At 39.8% G+C, this 19,079-nt stretch overlaps 1 protein-coding gene across 7 annotated transcripts in view; it reads left to right on the top strand.

The window, feature by feature from the left end:
- The window catches only part of WHRN (whirlin), a 120,588-nt gene that overhangs the window by 78,645 nt on the left and 22,864 nt on the right, over nucleotides 1–19,079 (top strand). For 6 of the 7 annotated variants that reach the window (XM_031954177.1, XM_031954175.1, XM_031954173.1 and 3 more), the window contains exons 4-7: nucleotides 1,340–1,542; nucleotides 2,523–2,559; nucleotides 15,349–15,561; nucleotides 16,649–16,855. In XM_031954177.1, coding sequence (XP_031810037.1) covers nucleotides 1,340–1,542; nucleotides 2,523–2,559; nucleotides 15,349–15,561; nucleotides 16,649–16,855 — 660 coding nt within the window. The remainder of the gene's footprint in view (nucleotides 1–1,339; nucleotides 1,543–2,522; nucleotides 2,560–15,348; nucleotides 15,562–16,648; nucleotides 16,856–19,079) is intronic. The other variant, XM_031954179.1, reaches the window with a different exon arrangement.

The following is a 19,079-nucleotide window of genomic DNA, read 5'->3' as shown; positions in this document are numbered from 1 at the left end:
TAGGGTAGATCTATATAGAATTGATAATTGAACACATGGGAGCCAATAAGATCACCAAGAAGATATAGGAAAAAAAGAGGACCAAAGACAGAGTCCTGAGGCAGAACCATACAAAATAGGCAGGACTTAGATGATGCTCCATCCAAGGAGACAGAAGGAATGGTCATACTGGTGGGAGACTCACAGGAAAAGCGACATGAAAACTCATGAAGGAGACAGTACCCAGGAGGAGGTAGCCAACAATATCCTGCTTCAAAGGAATCAAAAAGCAGAGGCCTGAGGAAAGACTACTGCGTTTAGCAGTTAAAAGGTCATTGGTAATTTTGCCAAGGCCTGCAGAGGACAAAGAAGTGAGTGGGGTCTACAAGTTTTATAGGGAAAGAATGGCGTGTGAAATGGTGGCTTTTGTAAGGCAGAGGAGGGAGGAAGATGGTAGGTTCATTTGTAGGTATTTTTTTTAATGATAGAGGAAACAGGCATTTTCCTCTATCCCTGAAATCTTTTAAAATTTTGTGTTACATTTTACTGTATGATGAACCAAAGTTTTAATCCTGACAGACAACTTAGTAACTAGTCCTGGAAAAGGATAATTTACCTCCTTCAACATCAGTTTTCTCATCTCTAAAGTGGAGATAATATGGTTATACTACCTACCACCCTGGATTGTTGTGAGGAAAGTCCTTTGTAAATGTTAAAGTACTCTGCAAATGTCTCATATGTGTTATTTTTTTTACCAGCACACAGACATACACACATACACATGCACAAACATTCCCCACAGACACAAATACATACACTTACATAAATATACATCCAGAGGGAGATGTTTCAACTTCAGAAAACTTGAGAAAGGCTAAGTCTGGCTTTAAGGTCAGGAGAGTTGGGGAAAAATCATGACCCATATCCTAATCTCACATGGGCTTAGAAAGGGAAGGAATCCTAGGAAAGAACAGGAGCAATCACTTAGTTTTAGAGGCAGAATAATTTAATCAAATCTCAGCATCTACTAATACTGGATAAATCATTCAACCTCTATGGCGTTAGTTTCCCTTGAGATTTCTTCCAACTTGACTTCTATGATCTATTGAAAAGAAAGCTATATGACAGTGGGTTAAGCCTTCTAGGACAGACAAATATCACTTCAACTTAAGTTTAACAAATTTTTTTCCTATGTGTAAAGCCCTGTATCCTGGGAGGCTGCCTTTCCAGGGCATCCCCTGCATGGATGATCACTCCTTTGTTTTGTCATCAGGTCTCAGTCCTTTGTAATAATTTGAAAGTCTATTCCATCCCTTTCTGTTCTCATTCTTATGTCGCTTCTTGGTCTTGACACTTTCAGGTCGGGGACCAGATTCTGGAAGTCAACGGGAGGAGTTTCTTGAACATTCCCCATGATGAAGCTGTCAAGCTGCTGAAGTCATCAAAACATCTCATCATGACAGTGAAGGATGTGGGGAGGCTGCCCCATGCCCGAACCACTGTGGATGAGACCAAATGGATTGCCAGCTCCCGGATTGAAGAAACGTTGGTGAACTCATCAGGGTCTGTTACTGGTGCTCTCTTGCCCACAGAACTATTTCTGGAAAGCAATTCCAGTTCTCACAATTCCTATACATTGAGTCCTGCTTTCAAAAGACTGTGAGTCTCTAGTTGGTCACTGCCTATGTCAGGCAAGCTCTTTAGGAGAGTGGGACATTATGCTTTAATTTGGAGCATATTGATTCTGAAAATAGAATCCTAACACTATTATTTATTACCTAAAGTAATATGGACAATTCATGGAGCTCAATTTTTTCATTTGTAAAATGAGAGACTTGGACTAGATACTCATTTTTGGTCCTTACTCTAAATCTGGTAATAATTAATGATGACTATCTTCTCCAATTCCCTGGTACTTCTTTTCTGATCCTGTTTCTCTAGATATAAAATGATTCTAGTTCTTTTTGCATCTTCAGCATTTAGCACAGTGCCAAGTACACAATAATCACTTAATAAAGATATTGATTAATTAATGTCAACTTATAAAGATTAATTGAAACAATATCTTTAAAACCTTTTGTAAGTCTGAAAGTTATATTAATTTATTATCAATAGTCATTCTCTGGCTTGATTCAAATCATAAGAGCCTTCATTACATACACTGAAATTTATCAGATTCCTATTCCTAGCTGATGGAATGTAATCTTCTTGAGGGCAGAGATAATTTCATTCTTTTCTTTGATTCTCCACTGCCTAGTGCAGTGCATAGTATATAGCAGATTTTGAATAAATGCTAGATAATTCATTGAGTCCCCAGTAGCCTACAACTGAGTAACCTTCAAGACTAAGAGCCTAGCTATCCAGGCCCAGTATCTCAGGCACTTATTTCCTAGAAACCAAAAGAAATTCACTTTCCCTTGTAGTAGAAACTTTTTCTGAATCCTCCATCAAAAAAAAAAAAAAAAAAACTACAATTTTTTTTTTCTGGTCAGACCACTTTGAACTATTTAGAAGATGCTGAGAATTGTTATCTTTGTTTGCAGGATACCTGGGGATCTCACAGGAGAAGCAGCAGCAAAGGTAAGAAGTTCTTAATCTTCTGAAGATTTGAACACCAAAAAAAAGTCTTTTCTTTAACAGATATTTAATCCTGACCCAAAAGTAACAGAAGATGATTTATTCTTATCATCTCTTAATTGGTTGATTATTTTCTTTTCATAACCTTTTTGTATACCCTGGGTAACAATAGATAAGAAATCAGATCCAACCATTTCTGTGACTCTTTGTCTTAAGACATTTATTGGATTATCAAGCTATTCTTCACCTTATTATTCCTGAGCTTTTCTTTCTGGGGGGCTGGTTAATGAGGCTCTTGAAAGTGCCCCCTATGATGATCAGCTGTGAATGACTTTTCTATTCTCAGTAATACAATGATCCAAGATTACTCTGAAGGACTTCTGATTAAAAATGTTTTCTATACCCAGAGAAAGAACTGATTGTCTCTAAATACAGATTGAAACATACTTTTAATTTTTTTTATTGTTTTTAATTAAAGCTTTTTATTCACAAAACATATGCATGGATCATTTTTCAACATTGACCCTTGCAAAACCTTCTGTTCCAAATTTTCCCCTCCTTTCCCCACCCCCTTCCCTAGATGGCAGGTAGTACAATACATTAAATATGTTAAAATTTATGTTAAATCCAATATATGTATACATATTTATACAGTTATCTTGCTGCACAAGAAAAATCAGATCAAGAAGGAAGAGAAAAAATGCGAAAGAAAACAAAATACAAGCAAACAACAGAGAGAATGAGAATGCTATGTTGTGGTATACATTCAGTTCCCACAATCCTCTTTCTGGGTATAGATGGCTCTCTTCATCACTGAGCAAGTGGAACTGGCCTGAATCATCTCATTGTTGTGGCCACATCCATCAGAATTGATCGTCGTATGGTATTGTTGTTGCCATGTACAATGATCTCCTGGTTCTGCCCATTTCACTTATTCATGCAAGTCTCTCCAAGCCTCTCTGTATTCATCCGGCTGATCGTTTCTTACAGAACAATAATATTCCATAACATTCATATACTCAGCCTTTCTTCAATTGAGGGGCATCCACTCAGTTTCTAGTTTCTTGCTATTACAAAAAGGGCTGCCACAAACATTTTTGCACATGTGGGTCCCTTTCCTTGCTTTAAGATCTCTTTGGGATATAAGCCCAGTAGAAACACTGCTGGATCAAAGGTATGCACAGTTTGGAAATCATTTGAGCATAGTTCCAAATTGTTCTCCAGAATGGTTGGATCCGTTCACAACTCCACCAACAATGTATCGGTGTCCCAGTTTTCCCATATCCCCTCCATTAGTCATCATTATCTTTTCCTGTCATCTTAGCCAATCTGACAGGTGTGTAGTGGTATCTCAGAGTTGTCTTAATTTGCATTTCTCTGATCAATAGTAATTTGGAATATCTTTTCATGTGACTACAAATAGTTTCAATTTCTTTATCTGAAAATTGTCTGTTCATATCTTTTGACCATTTACCAAATGACTTTTTTTTTTAAACTTTATTTTTTAAGATGTTGGGTTTTGGGGGGGGGGAGAAGAGAACTATGTTTTCTTCCTCATCATTACTTTTATGAAAATGTTTTACATAATTTTACATATGGGGATGGGGTAGAGAGGAAGAGAATCTGGAGCTTAAAGTTTTAAAAACAAATGTAAAATTATTTTACATGTAACTGGGGAAAATTATATTTATCTATCTATATATCTCTATCTAAACTAAAGAAAGAATGAATGAATGAATGAAAGAAAGAAAGAAAGAGCCTGTGAGATTTTTGAGATCCAAAGAATTATATTTCTCAAGTTAATCTCTGGGGAAAGTTGTGCTATTTGAATATTTGGAAGAAGGAGATGCTTGTTTTTGAAGGAGGAACAAAAATGAGTTTTGACTTGCGATGTTGAAATGTGGACATATGTAATCCTGCTTCATTTTGTTATAGAGGGTTTTTTTTGTTTGTTTGTTTTTTTCCCACCTCTGAAATCTTGATGCCTCATTCTGACTTGGAAGTGACCCTTACCTTCTCAGATCCCACATCTATGGAGCATAGTTTTTTTTTTTTTTTTTTTTAGATCCTGCCAAATCCTGAAGAGGCTTGGAGTTCAAGGAAATCTCCCATGTATTCCCTTTTTTTCCCCCTGTAGAACTTGCTAATGTGCTTAGCATGCATCATTTTGTGTATGTGCTATATGTCCCCCAACTAAATTTTTTAGCTTCATGAAGGCAGAGATTGTTCCTTATCTAAGCTTTGGATTTCCCACAGTGCTAACACCGTATTCTTCCTACTTTAGAAACTCAGTAAATGCTTATTGAATTGAATAAATTATACCAACGGACATTTAAGTCCCAGGGGGCAAAATTTAAAGCTGTAGGTAGAAATTACAATGATAGATTTTGACCGCATGTGTTGAAAAACTTCCTACCAATTAGAGCTGTCCAGAAGCAGGAACAGTTGAAGTGTTGAAGGAAGTAGAGAAGTTTTCGTTTCTTTGTTCATTTTTTGTGATAATAATAACTCACATTTCCTTAGCACCTACGATTTACAAAGTATTTTCCTCATGACATCCCTGTAAGATAAATAGCATCAGTATTATTAGCTCCATTTTAGAGAGTAGAAAAGTATAATCACTTCTAATCCTTAAGTAATGCTTTACAATTACAGAACATTTTACATAAATTATCTCATTTGATCTTTATGGCAGGCCTCTGAGATAATTAGGACAGGCATTATGAAACCTATTTTATAGAAAAAGAAGTTGAGGTTCCCAGAAGTAAGTGACATATACCATGGGCCAGGGCTCTTCCCATTCTCTTTAAGTTTGGAAGATGTGTTTAGCTATTCTGACATTTGAATTTGCCATCTAGAAGCTTGTAAGAAGAAAAGGACCTATATGGACAAAAATATTTAGAGCAGCTTTTTTTTGTGGTAGCCAAGAACTGGAAACTGAGGGGATGCCCATCCATTGGGAAAGGCTGAACAAGTTGTGATACATCATTGTGATGGAAGGTTATTGTGCTATAAGAAATGACAAGGGGGAGGAGCTATTTCAGAAAAATGTAGGGAGACATATTGATGCAGAGTGAGACAAAAACTCCAAATTGGGTTGGTCACACTGGACATGACTACAATGACTGAACAACAGAGAAATGAGAAAAACCAAGAGAACATTACACAGAGTGCCAGTAATATTGTAAGGATTGGAAAGATGCATCTATGAAAGACTTGGTACTTTGATCAATACAATGAACCAAGACAATTTCAATTCCTTATGATGAAAAATGCTATCTATCCCCAAATAGAAAACTAATGCACTCTGAGTATAGATTGAAGCACAATTTTTACCTTAATTTTTCTTGCTTTATTTTTCAACATGCTTTATATATAAATGTTTTGCTTGACTTCATATGTCTAATTGATTTCATATTGTTTACCTTCCTCCAAGTGGGGCAAGTATTGGAAGGAGGGAGAGAATTTGATACTCAAAATGGTTTTTTTAATTTAAATTTAAATTTTAAAAAGAAATAAATTATTTTTTAAAAAGAAAAAAATACAAGCCTATAAGCAAGCAGTGACAAAAGCCAACTCACTTAATTTAATATTGAGACCTAGTATTGTCTTGTCAAAACCAATATGTGAACAAAACGAAGCCATGTCAAAGTAGACAGGGCAGAACTGACACAGGTTTGGGGAAGCCATCTTTAATTTTGTCTATAATAGGAACATTTTGATTATCTGGATCTAAAATCTTAAAAAAAGTGCTGGGGTCTGTGCAAAGGTAATGTTCCGAATCCATTAAAATGGGTAATAAACTGAGGTGCTATAGATAGATTCCCTAAAACACTACCAGTCTGTGTTTCCTCCTCCCCTCCAGCTTTTCCTTCCCTCTCGCTCATCTTTATTTCAGTCCTTTCTTGCTCTATTTCTTTTATTGCTTCTTTCTGCCAAGTTAACACCTAGACCCTGGGTGTGTGCCAGTATTCTTACCCAGAGTTTGTAAATGTCTGTAGAAGGCATTGTTCATGGACTGAGAAGTGGCCTGAGCTTCAAGGTCAACCTCCACAAGGCATCCAGCCTCAAAGAGATAAAGCAAATCCCAATTGCTCAAGTCATATCAGAATTATAGGGTCTGGGCCAGAAATGCCATTTAGTAATTCTTACCCTCATGCTTCCTCCCTGCTAAGATGCTGGGTTGTCTCTAGATAATATCTGTGGGATTTTTGCAATTCTAGAAAGAATGCCTCTCTTAATTTTGGAACATCTGTATGCCAGTACTCTGAACATTTTTTCCCCAAAGAACTTTAGTAAGAATTTAAGCTAGTCCAGTCTTTTTTTCTTTTAAATTAGCAAGCACTTTTTTTCTTCCTCCCCGCCTGCACATATTGAGATGGAAAAAAAAAAAAGCAAAACCCTAGCAACAAATATGCACAGTTAAGCTATCCAAAAACATCTATCTCATTTTGCATTTTGCATTTTGAGTATGGATAATTGAAAAACCAGGATTAATCCCAAACTATAGATAATCTGAAACCCATTTCTGTTTGGCTCTGTAATAAAGACTATATAATTTCTATAACAGTAGCAGACTCATCTTCCTAATTATATTTGGCTTAATATGACTATATTTGACCTGAGCTGAATAGGAGTTTGCATTTCCTGAGTCCTCACTTGCTTCTTTGAATGTTCTCTCCCTTCTCAACCATCCCTCACACAACTGCCAAAAACACCTTCTTAATGCACAGGTTTGACCATCACTCCCCTACTGAAAGATATTTGGTGGCTTCCTATGTAATGGCGGAGAAACTGAGGCAAGACAGAGATTAGTTTTTAATATTTTAATAATGGAAAATTTGGGCTAGTTGGTCAGACAGGATTCATGTCCAAAAGATGTCCAACCCCTAGCAATTAAGGCACAGATTTTTTATTTGTTCTTTTAGCTACACAGTATATATGGCCTGAGTAAGGCAGATAAGGAGGGGGCAAGGAATTCTAGATGGGAGACAAGTCATAATTCCAGGGAAGGATCATAACTTTAGTCTTGACAGGCTGGGGGTCAAAATAAGGAGGTTGAGGGCAGGAGACAGGAGTTGGAGGGGCAAAGCCCAGCAGGCTTTTGAGAAGCCACCTAGAGTTTTGTAACTCTTTGGAATGTAAAATGATCAGAGCTTTGAGATTTTAATTCTCTCACTCCTAATGGCCAGGAAGGGGAAGGTGACCATAATAATTTTATTCAGGGCATAATAATTCAGGGAAACTGAGGAATAATATCTATTACCTTTAGGAGAAAGTACAGATCTCACAGCCTGGTTTTGAAGATCCTCTTCATTCTAATTTCATCCTACTTTTCTATCTTTATTTCATAGAATTAATTCACCTTTATATGCTCCTTATCCAAGTTGAAATAGATTACCAGCTGTTCCTTAAGCTTGCCTTGCCATTTTTTCTCTCCATTTGTGTGTATAGGTTAAACCTCATGCCTGGAATATACTCTTTCCTCATTTCTATCTGTTCATCATTAACATCATCATCATCATCTCACCTTCTCTTTCTTCAAGATCTAGCCCAGATAGCACTTCTTCCATGAAGCCTTCCCTGACTTTTTTTTTTAGCTAGGATATTTTCTCCCTTATAACACTTTGCCTAGCTTTCTTTATTACTATCACAATCTATAATCTCATACTTATTTGTGTCCATGTCATGCCCCTTTGATTATATTGTTCATTCCTTCGGGTCAAACACTTAGTATTTTTTTTTTCTATTTATCTTAGTACCATTCTTGCCCTTATCCCCCAAACTAGGAGTTTAAACCCAATAGGCACTCAGTAAGTGTTGAATTATTGTTAAACTGAGGATCATAAAATAAATGCCAGTTGTTTTGTTAATATAGAATGGAGAGGTAGTCCAAAAGGTCAGGCCAATGGGATTCAATGGAAAGGGGTCAGAAGACCTGGGTGTGTATCTGTTTTTGACATTCAGTTGCTGTTTGGTTATGGTTAAGTGATTAATGTCTCTGGGGTTCAGTTTTCTTATTTATAAAATGAGGACATTAATATTAATTTCACAAAACTGTTTTTAAGGAAAGTATAGATCTAAGTTATTATTATTTCAATTCTGACCCTAATTACCTTTATAACTTTGGACAAATCACTTTCATTCATTTGGTGAAATTTATTATGTACCTACCATGTGCCAGGTGCCAGAGATACAAAGACAAAAATGGAGCAGACCCTCCTGCCCTCAAGGAAATTACTTTCTACAGAGTAGAAATTTGTATACAGATAAGTTAATGCAAAAATATGTACAAAATAAACACCAATTAATTTCAGGAATGGAAGGAATGGTTAGGATATGTCAAAAATGTTGGGGGTCCGGGCATATGTTGTCTCTAGAGAATTAAGACTCAGGTATTTCCAGAACAAGTAAAGACATTTATTACAGTGATGTTCCCTGTGGGCCTCCTCCTTAAGGGAGAGAAGCAACCCATCAGAGTAAGGCAAGGGATTTTATTGGGAAGGAACTTTAAGAAAGAACAGAACTGGGCAAAGCATGGAAATTAGGTAACCTCAGATGTAATTGGACAACCTTAGATAAAAAGGGCATGGAAAAAATCCCTGTGATTAGCTCTATCTCAGATAGCATATGCATGAGGAAAAGCCTTTTATTCTAGGGAGCAGGATATTGGGGCTGGAGCAGCAATTATATATGCATAGAAAAGGGGAAAGGTTCTTGTGTGTGTGTGTGTGTGTGTGTGTGTGTGTGTGTGAGAGAGAGAGAGAGAGAGACAGAGAGAGAGAGAGAGAGAGACAGAGAGAGAGAGAAAGAGAGAGAGAGACACACACACAGAGAGACAGAGACAGAGAGAAACAGAGACAGAGAGACAGAGAGAGACAGATATAGAGACAGAAAGAGATAGAAAGACAAAGAGAGAAACACATGCACACAGAGACAAAGACAGAGAGACAGAGAAACACAGAGAGAGACAAAGACAGAGAGAAAAAAAGAGAGAAATAGAGACAGAGAGATACACAGGGAGAGACAGAGAAAGAGATAAAGAGACACAGAGACAGAGACAGAGAAATACACACACACAGAGACAGTGACAGAGAAAAACATACAGACAGAGACAGAGAGGGAGACAGAGACAGAGAGACAGAGAGAGAGAGAGACAGAGATAATCAGGATATAGTAGCTAGCTATGCATGGGAAAGGGAAAAAAAGGTTCTTTTCTGAGTCAGAATATTGGTTCTGGGACAGCAGCTAAAATTCCATTCATAAGGGCACTTCACATGTGGCGATTGGTCTCTGGGTTTCAACTTCATTATTTCGTAAAGAGAAGAGAGATGAACTGAATGATTTCTTCTATCCTTTTCACCTGGGGTGTGTGTATGTGTGTTTAGGGGAGAATGATGAATCCTATTTATGATTTTGTGGCTCTGAGGCTGCTTCATATTAAGGGGAAGCCTTTCTGGGATTAAAAAATGGGCCAATGGGCAGTCATAGAGCAGTTGCCTATAGAGAGATGGAAACCTCACATGACTATCTCTCAGTAGTGATTAGCCAGGGATAGTCTTGCACTGACACTCCAGGCATAGCCATGAGCCCAGTAGGGAGCCTTTGCCAAAGGGACTGGATACTTTGTTAGTTTTATTAGTGTTCCTTTCAATTCTCTGCAGCCTGAGGCGCCCACCTCTTTCCCCCTCCCACCCCCACCTCCCCGTATTTTTAAGAAAAAATGATTTGGGAGGTTACACAGGTGGCTGTGGCTGATAACAAACTCAAGCTCTCCCTTTGGCAAAACATCTTGCCATTTGTTCCGTTAACAGGCACCAGGCTGTTGGCTGATTGGTTGTTTCCTTTCGCTTCTCCTCGCGGCATTTGAATCCCTTAAGCCTGAAAACCACTGTCAGTTCTTGAAAAGTGGTAGCTCAGAGAATTCTCTGGACAGCCCCTCACCTTGGGAAGGCCCGTATTCCCCAAGGCTGAGCCTGGGGGTAGAGAGGCGGTGCTGGCCCTGGACAACGCATGTCAGGCCTCTGGATCTGGCACCACGATTTCCGGGATAAGTAAAGAGCCACTTTGGCTAGATGGCAAGAGAATACGATTCAATTTAATCTAACAAACTCTATTAAATTTGCTATGTGTGAGGCACAGTTCCAGGGGTTGGGCATATTAGGACAGGAACTGGACCAATAGGGGATTTCTGGATGAAGAAAATACTATCAAACTAAAAAAATAATCCCTTCCTTCAAAGGGTTTGCAATCTGCTTGGAAGAAAGAGTCCATGTTTGGCCTTTATATAGATAAGGGCAATTCATGGTAATATAAGTATAATAAGTGGAAAACTGAGAGACAGAGACACAGAGAGAAACACATACAGAGACAAAGAGGGACAGAGAGAGGGGTTTCTGAGCAGGTTAGTGACATAGTCACAGCTGGGCCCTAGGAAGATTATTCTGGAAGCTGGGCAGAGGATGTGTTAGAGATAAGAAAATGAAAGCAGGGAGCAGAGGTAGGAGGATAATGTCACAGTCCAGGTGAGAGGTGGTACAAAGCTAACAAGGATGCTTGCCATGGGAGCAGAGGAGACAGGTGCAGAAAATGCTTAGAGAATCAACAGACCTTGAAAACTGGTTGTTCAGAGTCTCCTGCTTTGAGTCAAGAAGAGTGACATCGATTCAAGAACAAATCAGTATTTATTTAATTGGAAACTTCCTATCTAGCCAGGAGCAATTGCTTAATCTTCCTCATAACTTTTATAGATTCATATCTGTAATTACCAAATGAAGAGTGTTTTACGCTATGATCCCCAAGCACCACTTGCCCCAAGACTGAATGGACCACATGTGATAAGTCATTCACACTCCCCAAGCACCACCAGCTGGTCCTTCCTCAGTGCTTACAGGATACATGTTGCTTAGTTCAGCACACAAGGCTTCTCACAGTCCCTCAGGCCAACATTTCTGTTCTTGGGGTTCTGGATACAAAAGTGGAAGTGACCAAGTCATGGACTTTATCCATCTGTGAGCTGAGCCAGAACGGACCTGACTTAATACCCCGAGTTTCCAGCCAGGCAGGACTGCCAATGACTATTTACCAGGCTCATTGTGCCCGCACCACTTTCTTGGTTTTATGCAGCCTGTTCCCCCCCATACACATAACTCAGAAAGCATTTTCTCTGGCCTCTGCTTGGTGAATTTCTTCCCTTGCTTCAAGCTCCAGTTCAGGTTCCACATCCTCCATAAAGCCTTCGAGGACCTTCCTAACTGAATGGGATCCACCTGTGCTCATGTTTCCCATCACCATTTGTCCAAATTCTTCCTCGGACTCTTTCACATTCTGCCTCATATCACACTTCTGTATGGACAATCATTTAAAACAAACAACACAAGAAACTAGACCTATGATTTCATTGGTATTGGGAGCTTCCAGTGATGAACTTCTCCAAAGCAGACTAGCACCTTCTGTGTCCCTTAAAGTGCAAGACAGTATCTGAGGACACAAAGAGGAAGAATGGCTTGTCCGTGGTCACATATACCAGAAGAAGGACTTCAGCTGAGGTCTTTGTAATTCCCGGGCCAGCTCTCCTTAATGCAATTAAAGCTTTGGGTTTAAAGCCAGAAAGACCTGAATTCAGATATTTAACTAACTTTGATCCCAGACAAGTCACATTACTTCTATCGACCTCAGTTTCCACATCTCTATAATGGGGATAATATTAATACATATTTCACAGTCTTTGTGAGAATCAGACAAGATAATTCAAGTGTTTTGTAAACTATAATATGCTAGGTAAATGGTAGCCTCTGCTATTTTTATGCCCAGCCATCTCACCTCAGTTACATTCCATTAGAATACAGTTTATAGTCTTCAAGAGCAGGAACTCATTTTTAGCTTTGTCTGCTCAATGCCTGCATTGGGATTTGCGGAGTAGGTACGTGATAAGTGTGGAATTGAATTGAACTGAGAGAATGAGAACAAGGGTATGGAACTTGTCCTCTATCTTCTCGTGGGAACCAGTTTATCAGAGCACAGGTCAGAAGTCTTCAAATTCAAGCTCTCCCTTTGGCAAAACATCTTACTGCCATTTGTTCCGTTGACAGGCATCGGGCTATTGGCTGATTTGCAAACTTTAAAGTGGTATAAATGCTTTTATTTAACTTTTCTCAGCCTCAGTTTTCTCCTTTATAAAATGGAAGCAAAAATAGCAGCTATCTCACAGAGTTATTGTGAGGATTAAGATGGCATGTAGAGTACTTTGCAAACAAAGTTTTACATAAATGTAAGTTACTATTACTACTACTATTATTATTAGATTTTTGGATTAAAATAAAAACTATTTATGGGAGCTCACTTCTTAGTAGATACCAGCCCTTTCCTTAAATTGAAGCAAAAACTGAGCAAATTTAGAGGGGAGAGAGAAAAAAAAAAGAGGTGGGGGGAAGAGACAGACAGAGACAGAGACAAAGAGAAGAAAGAGAGGAAAGAGACTGACAGACACAGAGACAGAGAGTTACAGAGAGAAAGAGAAGAGAGAAAAGAGGTGATTAGAGAGCAGGTGATTATAGCAATGTCGGCAGGTTTAGATGAGTTCAATACAGGACAGACAATAGAATCATGGAAGATTTTACTTGTATTTATATGTGGTCGAAGATAGCATTATTTCCATTTTACAGATGAGGAAATGAGACCCAGAGTGGCTGAGCTCATACATATAGACAGGATTTAGTTGAAAGGGACCTTAGAGGTCCTATAATCCAATTGCTTTATGCAGATCCTCACTAGGATTGAAGGATATAATCTCTGTAAAAGAATTTAGCACAGTGCCTGGCACTTAGGTTATGTATAAATGCTTATTCACTCTTCCCTTATTCCCCTCATGCAACAGATGAGGGAAACTAGTCTCCAGAATCAAAGTATCCATATGTGCTACATGGATACAGGATGCAAACCTGGGGCCTCCGGTTCTAGCTCCATTCTACTGTATCACATTGCCTCTAACTGCCCAAGTCAGGATTTGAACCCAAGTTTCCCAAATACAGGACAAATTCTACCTGTTTCCATTGTGCTCTGTTTCCTTTCCTGCGATGTTAAAATTCCGAAAAACCTAAGGATTGTAGGATCTCAAAGTTGGCAGGAGTTTCACAGACATCCTAAAGTCAGAGCCTTTGATTCCTTCTCATTGCCATCCATGCCACTCTTCTGCTTTTCTCTGTCTCTCCCCCTCCCTCCCTTTCCTTTTTCCTCCCCCATCTCTGTTTCTCTGTTTCTGTCTGTCTCTTATCTCTGTCTCTGCCTCTGTCAGTCTGTCTGTGTCTGTCTCTTTCTCTGTGTCTCTCCCCTTCTCCCTTTCCTTTTTCCTCTCCTTTTCTCTCCCTTCCATCTCTCTCTGTTTCTGTCTGTCTCTGTCTCTCTGTCTCTCTCTGTGTGTCTCTGCCTCTCCATTTTTCTTTCTTTTTTTGTCAGTGTCTCTCTTCTCTTTTTCCTCTCCTCTCTCTTTCTCTTTACCTCTCTCTCCTTCCCACCATCACCTTCTATCTCTCTTCCCCTCTTCCCTATTCTTTTCTTTCTGTAATTTCATTGAATCTGTCTCTGTCTCTTTCTGTCTCTCTGTTTATATCCCTGTCTGGGTCTTCTGCCTATCAGTTCATCTGACTCTCACTTCCTTCTTGCCAGTCCTTCCCAGCTTCCTAATCCATGTCAGTTTATCTGTGAAATCCATGATCCAGCTAAACTAAGGGTGGTCTGTTGTCATTTTCTCCAACTGAGAAACTTCAGGCCTTTTAAAGATGTCTTACCTGATAAATGAATTCCCAGATCTACAATATGAATCCACTGAATCCATCCTCAGATTATCCTTGAGCAGCCTGAGAATTCATATAGCTCTTGTTTACATGGCATGTTTGGGTCAAGCACCTCTTAGAGGCGAGCTGATCTGGAGCTGAGACAGACAGATGGAGATAGAAGCACAAAGAGACAGATAGACAGAGAGATGGACAGATGATAAACACAGAGACAGACAGACACAGAAAGAGATAACCAAATAGAGATACAGAGACAGACACATAGAAAAATACAGACACAGAGACAGACAGATACAGAAAGAGATAGATAAATAGACAAAGATATAGATGCAGACAGATAAAGACACACAAAGACAGATAAGTAGAGAGAGAGACAGACACATAGAAAAACACACAGAGAGACAGACAGACACAGAAAGAGACAAATAGACAGAGATATAGACAGACAGATAGATACACAGAGAGACAGATAAGTAGAGAGAGAGAGACATAGAAAGATGCAGACATATAGACACAGATAGACACAGACAAACGCAGACAGAGACACAGACATGCACACACAGAGAGAAAGAACGAAAATTAATAGCTTGGACAATTCTCTCACCTTGAAGCTGTCTAGGTGCCTTGCCCTATGTGGCAGTTGCTGTCTTTTCCTCCCTAGCTTTCCCAAGATCTGACATCTAAGCAGTATAAAAAATCAGCATTCAAACCAGGTTCTCTGCTTCTAAATACGTTGTGCTTCTACTGCACTTGATTACCTGTTCTTACCAGGGCTGGGATTTGAACCCAGCTCTCCTAACTCCAGGACAAGCCCACCTCTTTCCCCTGTGCCGTCATGCCTTTTTTTGGAAGCTTGCTGTGACTGGTGCATTTGAGGGAGATTCCCTCCTTTGGCTTATGGAAGCATGTCTCACACATGAGTTTTAATACTGCCGGGGAGATAGGGATTCTCACTCCTGACTAAGAACTCCTGTTCTCTGTGATACCCTTTGTCTTTCAGCTGGGATTCTACAAGGGGCCAGCCAGGTCCCAAGTTACCCTGAGCAGCATGGTCAACCAGACCCGGGTCGTCTTGGAGGAGCAAGCCCGGCATCTGCTGAATGAACAGGAGAGAGCAACCATGGGCTATTACCTGGATGAGTACAAGGAAAATAACATCCATGTGGATGCCCTCATCATGGCTCTGTTCGAGCTACTCAACACCCAAGCCAAGGTACCATGATGTGGCCAGGGCAGTTGCCACTGGCTGGTTCAGGCCGTTTCTGGACACCCCAAGGCTCCAAATGGCAGCCAGGATTCAGGGAATGGGAAGGAGTGATTTGAATGCCCATTGGAATCTTTACTTTCCTCTCTATTTTGTCAAGGCCTCAGTTACACATTCAGAGCCCCCCAGGTCTAAGAAACACAGGCTTAAGATCAATGCACCTTTGCCAGGCAGTACCAGCAAATGTCCCATTTTGGGAAAATTTGTACTAGCGTGGGGCTAAGGAAGAGATCTTTGGAAATCATGAATTTAGGCTTGGGTTTCACAGGGATTGTGGATTCAGAACTGGAAGTGACCTTGGAGGTAATTTAGCCCAAACTTCTCATTTTATAGGTGAGAAAATAAGTCTAGAGAAATTATAAAATTTGCTTAGTCATGTAGATAGTATTGTTAGTCTCATGTGAAAAGTTAGAGCTAGGACTGAGGCAGAATGTAGCAGTTCCCACTGCCCACAAATTGAGATAGTTTGACATACGTCTCAATGGTCATGGGGTCCTAAGAATTAGAAGTGGAAGAGATCTTCAAGTTCATTTGGTCCAATCCTTTTATTTTATTGATGAAGAAATCCAGGCCTTAGGTAAAGTGACTTGCCAAAGACCACTCAGACAGAGTATAGCAAAGACATGATTTAAATTGAAACTAATCCTTCTAACTTTAGATTTAGAATTTTTTCCACTGGTACAGAGGAAAGTTCCCTGAGACTGGAGATAGAATTGCTGGATCCAAATCCTGCTACTGATACCTACTACCACAGGTATAATCTTTGCCAAGTCACCTTGGCCCTGAACCTCAGTTTCCTCATCTATGAAATGAAAAGAATGGACTCCATGGCTTTTGTGATCTCATCAAATTCTATATCCATGAATCTATTTGACCTTGAGCAAGTTATTTTATCAAAGTAATCAGGAAATGTTATGGTTTGTGAAAAGGAGTTAAAATTAAAGGGGGCCATTAGAGATTATTTAGTTTAAGATTATAGAAGGGGGGAAAAATCTCTTCTGGAGCTCTCAGCTAAATGCATTCTTTTGTTCCTCAGTTTTCCCTTCTCTCTGAGGTGAGGGGGCTGATCTCCCCCCATGACCTCGATCGCTTTGACAACATGGTGCTGAAACGGGAGATTGAGTCCATGAAGGCCCGGCAGCCATCCTGCACTGGCACGGATGCTTACTCTGTGGTGTCTTACAGTGACACTGGTTCCTCCTCTGGGAGCCACGTCACTTCGACCACGGTCAGCTCCGCTCGAGTGAGTGCCCACCATCCGCTTGGGGGTGGGGGTGGGGGGCTCAAATCCTCCCAGCCCCTGACTCTCACTCTCTGGAATCAGGCTCAGTAGCAGCTCCCATCCCCATCCCTTCCTTCCTTCCCTCCCAAACCATAACCAGATCCCAGTCAAGGGCTTTTTACAGCTGACCCTTTGTAACAATGTGGTCTGACAAATACTGAGTGCCTCATGATCCCAAAGGATTCAAGACCTTTCATCAAAGTTAAATGATCTGATGCAGAAAAGAGGATACAAACAGAAGCAGGGATCCTTCTCCTTTGGGCTCTCCATCACCAGGTGTGACACATCAGTCTGGAAGCATCTATGTTTTCCATAGGATCAGTGATTGTCCAGCTTATCTGGGTCTCCTGACTCAGTTTCTCCTTCTTGTTTCACACCTTTTGGTTAGTTCACTATATCTCAGCCAATAAAAAGGAGGAAAAGGGAATGGAGATGAAATTCTGACTTCTCTGTCTGGGTCCTCACTGCTCTGATATACTGACAAAGGAGGTTAGAACTATTGAAAAAATGAGATTTTTATATTATCTAGAGATTTTCATGACACTGCCTCTCATATTTTTCTTTGTCAGTGAATATTCAAAGTAGGGATAACGATCCGTGATTGCCCTGGTTGAGGGATCTCCTGGTGAGGACCTTCTCTGCAAATTAGTTATTTTTAAATCATTTACCCCGGGTCCCATAGCCAGTGTATCAGAGGTAAGACTAGAAGTCTGGTCTTCCTCACTTCAAGGCCAGCGTTATCTTCTATGCCATACTGCCTCTGAATATTCTAAATATGGTCCATACAGGACCTCTTGACCATTACCAGATCTTAAGAGGCCACAGATGGCCTTCCTTCAGCTGCAAAGTGCCTCCCTGCCCTCCTCCTTAAATTAGGGCAGATGTGGAAACAAAGTCCACTGGCAGCTTTATTTCCTATAAGTCCAAATGCTTTTCCTGGACAGATGCAAGAAGAAGCATCAATGCCCTGATTATAACAACATCATCATTTCATGCTTCAGGATATAAACTGATCACCTGGAGTCCTGATTCTCCAGGATGAAGCAAAAGCCTTCTGCTGCTCTCCACGTGTTCAGCATAGCAAATTCACTTGGCTATCTTGTTTATCCAATTAGTTGTGTAGCTCTTACAAGGGATATGTACCTTTTCCAAAGAATCACCCTTCGGTGAAAATCCGGGTCACCTGGGTATGGTAAAGGGCTCAAATGCAAATGCAAAATGATGCCTTCTGAAGCCCTGAGGATAATCTGGGCTTGGATTGAAAACTGCACGCTTTAAGCCATCATGTATCTGTTCCCTTCAGATAGAGACCCTGCCAGAAACAAATTTCAATCATCTGCTATTTGTTAGGAATCATTTAGATTTTAGGAGATGATTCTGCATACTTCTTAAGGCCCCGAGAACAAGAGTCTTAAAAGCAGTATAGAAAGAACAATGTCTGTGACTCTGAACTCTCCTGGCTCAATTACCAACTTGCCCTATCACTATGGGGAGCACCCTTCTAGCTCTCCAACTCTCTAATTCTCTGACCCACTGATTCAAGTCCTACCGTGTGACATCATCATTTCACATGTTCCCAAAGGTCGAAATCCTGCTTAAGTACTGAGATATAAAATTTCCCCTAAGAACTTTTCTGACCACATAAGTTTTGGTTTGTTGTCTCATTATTGTTCTTCTCTTGCATGAAAATATTGTTTCTATGATTTGTTGTTTGACCTATTCATTCTTTATTTAATTTCCAATTAATTTTTGGTCTGTTTTTTCATGGCTTTTTATTACACATGGTTTTTATTGCATCATGATCTGAAAAGGATGCGTTTCATATTTCTGCCTTTTTTTGTATTTATTTGTGAGGTTTTTATGCCAAAATCTTGTCTTAAAAATCTCAGTCACCTGACAGATTTTGAGTTTTGTTGTGTAACAGCTTATGTTCCCTCCCTTTCTGTGCGGAGGACCTCTGGGAGTAAGACTATATGCATGTGTCTCTACATCCGCACACATGTCTGTGTACATAGGCATGGGTGCAACACACATAAATATATAATATCCATGCAATATATACATATACATACACATTACATATATGCTCGTTCTTCCATCCAAGCAGCAGCAAACATTTGTTAAACTACCTCGTGTATGCAATATTGTTAGGTAGTAGGAGGTTTAAGAAACCTTCCTAAATGCC

This window comes from Sarcophilus harrisii, chromosome 2 (assembly GCF_902635505.1).
Source record: "Sarcophilus harrisii chromosome 2, mSarHar1.11, whole genome shotgun sequence".
NCBI classification, from domain to species: Eukaryota; Metazoa; Chordata; class Mammalia; order Dasyuromorphia; family Dasyuridae; genus Sarcophilus; species Sarcophilus harrisii.
This window is presented reverse-complemented; position numbering and strand designations above follow the sequence as displayed.